The sequence below is a fragment of the Populus trichocarpa genome, chromosome 6 (genome assembly GCF_000002775.5).
Source record: "Populus trichocarpa isolate Nisqually-1 chromosome 6, P.trichocarpa_v4.1, whole genome shotgun sequence".
Lineage (NCBI taxonomy): Eukaryota > Viridiplantae > Streptophyta > Magnoliopsida > Malpighiales > Salicaceae > Populus > Populus trichocarpa.
Genome location: NC_037290.2, coordinates 14911081 through 14919200, shown reverse-complemented (window position 1 = coordinate 14919200; position 8120 = coordinate 14911081). Strand labels below are relative to the sequence as shown.

The following is an 8120-nucleotide window of genomic DNA, read 5'->3' as shown; positions in this document are numbered from 1 at the left end:
ATTCTTGAAATTCTAAAAAAAATTAAAATTTATTATTTTCCCCGAATATGTCTTCAAGGAAACCTAACATTAGAAATATCGTACCTTCATATAACAACTTGCTTTGTATCATTTTCATGAATACTGACGGGGGCAGGTATTATTTGTATTACCTTCTTGAAATTGAAGTTACATTTTAAAATCTCCTTTATGTTTGCTCCCTCTCTGCAGCATTTTCTCCACTTTTATCTTTTTTGTTTTTCCTTCTTTATCTTAGACGAATTGTTTTGCTTGGAATAGGATTAGTAAATACTTTCCAAAAGGGCTCGGATGTCACATTTCATTACAACCTTGGATGAATATGTTTTCCATGGTCTGGGAAAAATATATATTTTCTACGTGTAGGATTAGTTTCTATCCTTGTTAAACCATGGTGTTCGATCACTAAATTTCCATTGAGAAGACTACATCTATGCCTCTTGTTTTGTTTTGTGATTATTCTGAACTTTCCGAAATGAGCTACCATTTCACTTAACGGTGCAACAAATTTGACGCCACTATATTTTGTTCTCATTTGTGGCAATTATCGAAGAAAAAGAGTCTTATTGTTAAGAAAGATTTTAGTTTAATATACCCTGTAGCCAATTGATTGGTTATATAAGATATTATTATATTCATGTAAATATATATTTATTATTAATAAAAATTTAATTTATCTTTAATATTCATATAATATTAAATTAATTAATCTAATATTTAATTTATGAATTTAGAGTAAAGATAAAATTCATGAGATAAAAATGTTTTGCAAAGAAAATTATAAAGTTGTTAAAATTATGAGACTCCTATTGCATCAAACCATTGTTCCTAAAATATTCATAATCGATGCTCTCTTAAATATTGGACATTTATTAGAGTCATAGAGACTGATACATATTATATTCTTTCCTTTATGAAAGGAAACAATTGTTTTCATAATTTGAGGTATAAAAGATACCTAGAACTAATATATAAGTGTTTGTCATAAGACATGTTTATTGAACTGACCCGCATGAGAATTTCATATGAAGAGATCACATATGTCTATGAAAAGGCTCACGTGACGGTTGTGTAAGTTATCTTTAGACTTGAGATTACTAAGTTATCTTATATAAAAAAAATTCATGCTTTGATCTTATTACATGTTATCTTAATCAAGGTGACGAAGGGGTAGACATTGGATATAACATGAACTATATGAAGGTATTTGAGTGATCAAAAGAGGATTCATCACCATTGGTGAATTAAGGAAAATGTTCCATCTATTTTCAAATAGTTTTGACTAAGAAGTCCTTGACCAATGTGAAATGAGATTTGAAAAAAATTCCAAATCTTATTTAAATAATCGATGACTATTATGTAGAGAACTAATATGATTTAACATGTCAGACGTACTATATGCTTTAATGTTAAATCAAAATATTATTGATGAAATGATATTAATTACACTGAGAAACCGGTCACTGAAATGTTAAGTCAAATCACCAATGACTTTTCTAATATTTGAAGGATCATGATACGTTACTAGACGATGCACCTAATATTCAAATATAAATTGTTTAAATGATAATAAATGAAATTGTTTAATTTATTTAATTATAATTATAATTTTTATTTGAGGCAACATATTAGGAACCTAATGGGTCACACACATTAAGAATTATTAGTCAGAAATTAAATTGTGATAATTTAATTAAGTATGACTTGATTAAAATATATTTTAGAAATTAAAGACTAGAATATAATTAATACGGGAATTATATTTTTAGACCTAGAAAATCAAGTAAGGACTTGATTGAGTGAATTTCTAAAATTATCCTGAATTAATAAATAGATATTATTCAAATGACAAATTGATATTTTGCCATTTTGCAAGGTTTTTCATATTTCTCAATAAATAGTAAGTTATTTTTAAGTGGTTTTCTGTTAGATAGACAACTACATAAATCACATAATAGAAAGCTATCACTTTGAAAGATTTTTCACTAGTGGTTCGTGTAAATTACTATTGGAGGCCGGATAATTGGACAACTTGTGGTTTGCGACAACCCAACCTTTAAAGAATTATTCAAAGTCGAAAAAGATCAGATCTTCAAGTAATAAATTTCTAAGCAATTCTATATTTATTTAACGAAATCCTAGGAATTCCCAAATAATTTTGTTTTATTATTTTCATTGCATGTATGTATGATACTTGGGAACCAATAGAAGAATCAATCCATAACCCTTGATTTTTCATTTTAGCATCATACAACAATAATTGAATTATAAATAAACTTGTTAAAGGGTGTAATATATTTATAGGATTTGTCTAAGATTTCCTTAGAACACCTGTTAAAAGATCACTTATCATGATTGGTTAAATGTTGATAGCATCATACAACAAATAATTAACTTGTCTGGATCAACAAATTAGCCTTTTTCCTTCAAATTTATTTCGTCTTCTTAGGTTGTTGGATTTGGTACACAGGCTTCTAAACTTCAACAACCTTACCTTCACGCATTCCTGGTGCACGATCTGCTTTTCGTTTGCAGTTACATAAATTATTTCTTAAATTAAGACATAGTATATAATGTTTTATTATTATTATTATTATTATATGAATAAAGATTAAAATTATATAAGGCTACAAAACTTAAGGCATGCATATGGCATGGAGAAATCTCATCATGATTGAATGGTAAAAATTGATCAGTTGTGCAAAACATGACTTGCCAACTGTTCTAGACCAACAAAACAACAAGTTCCCAGTGATCATAAGTGCCAAGCATCTTTGCATGTCCAAGGAAATTATTTCCTCTACAAATTTAGCTAGCCAGCAGACATGATTACTTGCTCTCTCTAGCTCCTAGCTTTTCATGGCTTCATGGGTTGAAGAGCTCCATTTTCCTCATGTAAACATCCCTATAACAATCGCCCACCTGCTTCCGGTATCGCCTGCAGGGCCCATATCAGCTGCCCCAGGTGATAGCCTCTACCTCTCTAACCTTGACGACATCATTGGAGCTCGTGTTTTCACCCCAACTATTTATTTCTATCGATTCGATTTCTTGAATAATTCCACCCGAAAATCTGTCATGAAAACTCTATTCGATGCTTTGTCACATGTTTTAGTTCCTTACTACCCTTTATCAGGCAGGCTTAGAGAAACCAAGAATGGTAAGTTGGAGGTATTTTTTGAACAAGGACAAGGCGCACTCATGGTAGAGGCATACTCAGAGATGGCCTTGGATAAACTAGGAGAACTTACAGTGCCGAATCCAGCATGGTCCCCATTGATTTTCAGGTTCCCAAACGAGGAACCCTACAAAATTCTTGACATGCCATTGCTTATAGCTCAGGTAACTCTCTTTAGCTGTGGTGGTTTTAGCCTGGGCTTAAGACTCTGCCACTGCATATGTGATGGTCTTGGTGCAATGCAATTCCTTCGTGCATGGGCTGCGACGGCGAAGTCAGGCACTTTGGTTACAAACCCTGACCCCTGTTGGAACAGGAAATTCTTCCAGCCTCGTAATCCACCTGTGGTTAAATACCCGCATATGGAATTTATGAAAATAGAAGAAGGCTCAAGCCTAACAAGGAGTCTATGGCAAGAAAAGCCTGTGCAAAAGTGTTACCGCATTAGCCGAGAGTTTCAAGCACAATTGAAATCTGTAGCAGCTCAAACAAATGATCAGAAGTTTTCCTACACAACATTTGATGCTTTGGCAGCTCATGTTTGGAGGTCATGGGTGAAAGCGCTAGATGTAAAACCAGTGAACTATAAGCTTAGGCTTACTTTTTCAGTCAATGCTCGCAACAAGCTTAAGAACCCGCCATTGAAAGATGGTTTTTATGGCAATGTGGTATGCCTAGCATGTGCAGTAAGCTCTGTGTATGAACTTATTACTAGACATCTCACAGAAACTGCTCATTTGGTTCACGATGCTAGGATTGGGGTGTCAGAGGAATACTTGAGATCAACAATCGATTATGTGGAAGTGGACAGGCCGACAAGGCTTGAATTTGGTGGGAAATTGACAATAACACAATGGACAAGGTTCTCAATATATGAATGTGCAGATTTTGGATGGGGAAGGCCTATTTATGCTGGTCCAATAGACTTGACCCCAACACCACAGGTATGTGTGTTCCTGCCGGAAGGGGAGGCGGATCCCAGTGACAGGATGGTGGTGTGCATATGCTTGCCTGAGTCAGCCACCGATAAATTTAAAGATTTCTTGAGTTCCGTAGATCAATCAAGGGATGAGGATGTTGATAGGAATAATTAATTACGCTGGAATAGCTAGCGATTTATTTGATTAATTCCAAAACTATAAATACGTTTTTTTTTTACTTCAATTTTTCTTCTTTCGTTTTCTTTCTTTCTTTTTATAAAAATACTTTAATCTTAACAGCAGAGCCTTATGGGATAAATATAAGTCATGACACAATCCGGATCTAAAAAAAACCTATATATAATTGGAGGGTTCATCAGAACAGAACAAATAAGAGTGATGGCAGGTGGACATCATCGCTTAGACAATACATTTCTTTTCATGTAACACAATATTAGTCTCCACTTATCGTAATATATAAATGAGAAGCATGTAATTGGTTCGACAATAATATATTTATAAGAGAAAATTCATGTCACCATTATACTAATTTAATCATATATACCAAATAGAAAAAAAATTAAAAAAATATATAAATGACCTTAGATTATCAAGGATATAATCATCATAAAATCATGACATAATATCAATAATGTTATCCAATAATACTTATTATTTCAACATGATCTCTAAATATTTTTGGTGGCCATCTTTTCATTAATGGATCAATAATAATAAGATTAGTGCTAATGTGTTCAACTGACACTCCACACTCTGTTTTCTTCTTTAACAATATAGTATTTTAATTATGTTTTGCACCCTTTCAATGCTTGTTGTTTTTAAAATAGGAAACATAGAATTACAACAATATTTTTTTGCAACCTATTTGTTTGATCTATGATATCAAAATATGCCATAAATTAAGCTTACATGAGATTTCTTCTCCAACTAAAAGGAACAAATATCATACTATAGATTTTATTGTATCCACACATCCAGTAAAATTCGAATATGAATATCCAACCATCTCAAGATGATTATATTTTCTATAAATGAGCTTGTAATCTTTTATTCCTTACAAGTATCTTAATACTTTTTTTACAACCTTCCAATGATCAAAACATGGATTACTTTGATATTTGCCTGGCATTCCTTCAGTAAAATTGATGTCTAGCTTGTACAAATCTAAGCATACATTACACAAACAATAATTAATGCAAAGGAATTTCTTCCATCTATTTACGTTCCAATTCATTCTTTGGGCATTACATAAGACTATGTTTATCTCTCTTTTGAATTGGAATGACATTTACTAAGCATTTATCCATTCTCAATATCTCTAAAACTTTATTGATATATTCCTTCTGAGAAATTATAACAATTATTGTAATCTATCCCGAAATATTTCTATCCCAAACTCATAATGTCTCTCTCCTATATGTTTCATTTCAAAGTTATTAAAAAGAAATTTATTAGTCTCATGTAGTAAACCAAGACCATTAGTTGCAAGCAATATATTGTTAATATACAAAATCAATTATATAAACTTGCTCCTACTAACCTTCAGATGCCTCGGTTTAGGTAATCATCGTGTCAAACTTTTATCAACCAAATCTAATTATATCTTTCATAAGTTTGTTCTTTTTTACATATGAGTTCCAGGGTTCTTACCCTTCGGGTGTGCATCAATCGGTATCAAAGTAAGACTCTAAAATCAATTCCTTAAAGAGCTAAAAATATGGGAACAAAAGGTAAAAGGCGAAACAATTTTGACGATGTCTTTCATATACTTCTTGTTCGCGATTCTTTATAATCGTTGGGTAGGGATTTCATTCTGATAGTTTTGGTGCCTTGATTTATGTAATCATTGAGTCAAGATTTTATCAACCAAATCTAATTTTATCCTTCTTGGGTTTGTTTTATCTTATAAGTTGGTTCCAGGATTCTTACCTTTCGAGTTCACATCAAATGAGTTCTTTGATTCTTAAGTCTTGTTTCCTCGTTAATAGGTACATTGTGTAGTTCAAACACCTTCCATTTATCCTTCATATTTCATTTAGAAACGACAATAATCTAGAGGTAATGAACTAAGGATAAATTGTACAAGAAAATTCTCATCCACATGTATCCCATGTGTTTAAGTCTTGTTGTAACAATTTTCATTTCAATTATAGGTTCATGCATGGTACAAGAACCATCAAGCTTTATAGTGGTCAAAGTATCCATTAATGTCTCATTAAGTGACTTATTAGTAATTTAGGAATACTCTTCCATGAATTTAATAAGTTTCTTAGCACTTTTAGTTTTTGTGATGCGAAACTTTTTTTTTTGTATTTTCTGCCTCACATTCCCATTAAGAGCCTTTATTGCCTATGTTTTTTCTATTTCCATCAAGATTAACCCTTTCATCAATAGGTAAAGGAAACAAATCCAAAGAGTCAAAGGATTAAAGTCATATACAATTTCAAAAGAAGAATAATCAGTAGTAGAATACACACTCCTATCATAAGCAAATTCAATAAATGACATACAATCCTCTCAATTTTTCAATTTCTTTTGAATGGTAGTTCTTAATAATATAGTTAAAATTCTATTAACTATTTCAGTTGACCATTTGTTTATGAATGATAAATAGTAGAAAATAACAACTTTATTCCTAATTTCCCCTACAAACCTTCCAAAAGTAGCTAAAATTTTTAACATCATGGTCAAACACAATTCTCTTAGGTACCCCATGGAGTCGAACAATCTCCCTAAAAAATAAATCCACTAGATTAGTTGCATCATCAGTTTTATAACAAAATATGAAATGTGTCATCTTAGAAAACATATCCATAACTACAAAAATAGAATTCCTATCCCTTTTTGACCTAGGCAAACCTAGCACAAAATCCATAAATATATTAACCTATAGTTTCTTAGGCACTAACAAATAATTATATAAATCATGAGGTAAAACTTTAGACTTAGCTTGTCTACTTGTTATGCATCTATCATAAATTCTTTACATATCTCTTTTCATCTTAGGCTAATAAAAATACTCATGCAAAACATCTAAAGTCTTAGCAATCTCAAAGTGTCATATTAATCCGCTCCCATGAGCTTCACGAACTATCAATTCATGCATAAAACAATTAGGTATATACAATCTTTTTTATTTTATTTAATATCCAAGAAATACTATCTTTTTCATGTAAAAGTCAAACTTTTTTTAGATTAGCATGTAAACATTCCTTTCACAAAACAACCAATACATTCCTTAAATGTTCAAAATTCTCCTCTAAATTCTTTCTATAAATAAAAATAAACCACAATAAACATACCTATAAAATCATAAACATGTCAGAAAAATAATCATTCTTAATCTGACTCCTTTTTGCATAAAAATTATGTTTCTATATTTTCCCATACATTTTTTTTCTCCACCTTCCTTTATTGTCTCCTCTCTTGATCGAATCCCATTAATTCCCATTTTGGCTAATTTTAACCTTCTTCTTTCTTGATTCACTTTATTTTCACTCTTCCTCATATCTCGTATGGTTGATCTTTTTTTTTAGCTTTGCTTTCTCCTTTCAATTTCAATTGGTCTTCATATGCTTCTCTCAAGGATAATGTTATAAGTGTGAATGTTTTTTCATCCTTCTTAAGAGAATACATGTTCTTATACCCATCATGTTTGACTTTCCTATCAAATTATCAATGCCTCTTAACCAATAATGAGTAGCATGCATAGGCTTAACATCACACTAACACCTCATCCTAAACCAAAACTTGCTTAATAACTCTCACTTCTCCACAATCATTCAACCATTGAAGTATATAAGGCTTTTCATGTTGAATAGTGTTCAGATTTCAATTTTCTAACAGGTATAGTACTAGCAACATTAGCACAACTTTCATTATCAATAATCATACTACATAGCTTATTATTTATATGATATCTAGTATGGAATATGTTCTCCCTTTGTTTACTTTACATCATTCTTCTTAATCTCAACATTAAG

At 31.3% G+C, this 8120-nt stretch overlaps 1 protein-coding gene across 1 annotated transcript; it reads left to right on the top strand.

Moving 5' to 3' along the window:
* The first annotated feature begins 2756 nt into the window (after positions 1 to 2756).
* On the top strand, positions 2757 to 4354 carry LOC112327857 (omega-hydroxypalmitate O-feruloyl transferase). The gene has a single exon (XM_024602759.2). The coding sequence runs from the start codon at positions 2878 to 2880 to the stop codon at positions 4288 to 4290; it is 1413 nt and encodes a 470-aa protein (XP_024458527.1). The 5' UTR covers positions 2757 to 2877; the 3' UTR covers positions 4291 to 4354.
* The last annotated feature ends 3766 nt before the right edge of the window (positions 4355 to 8120 follow it).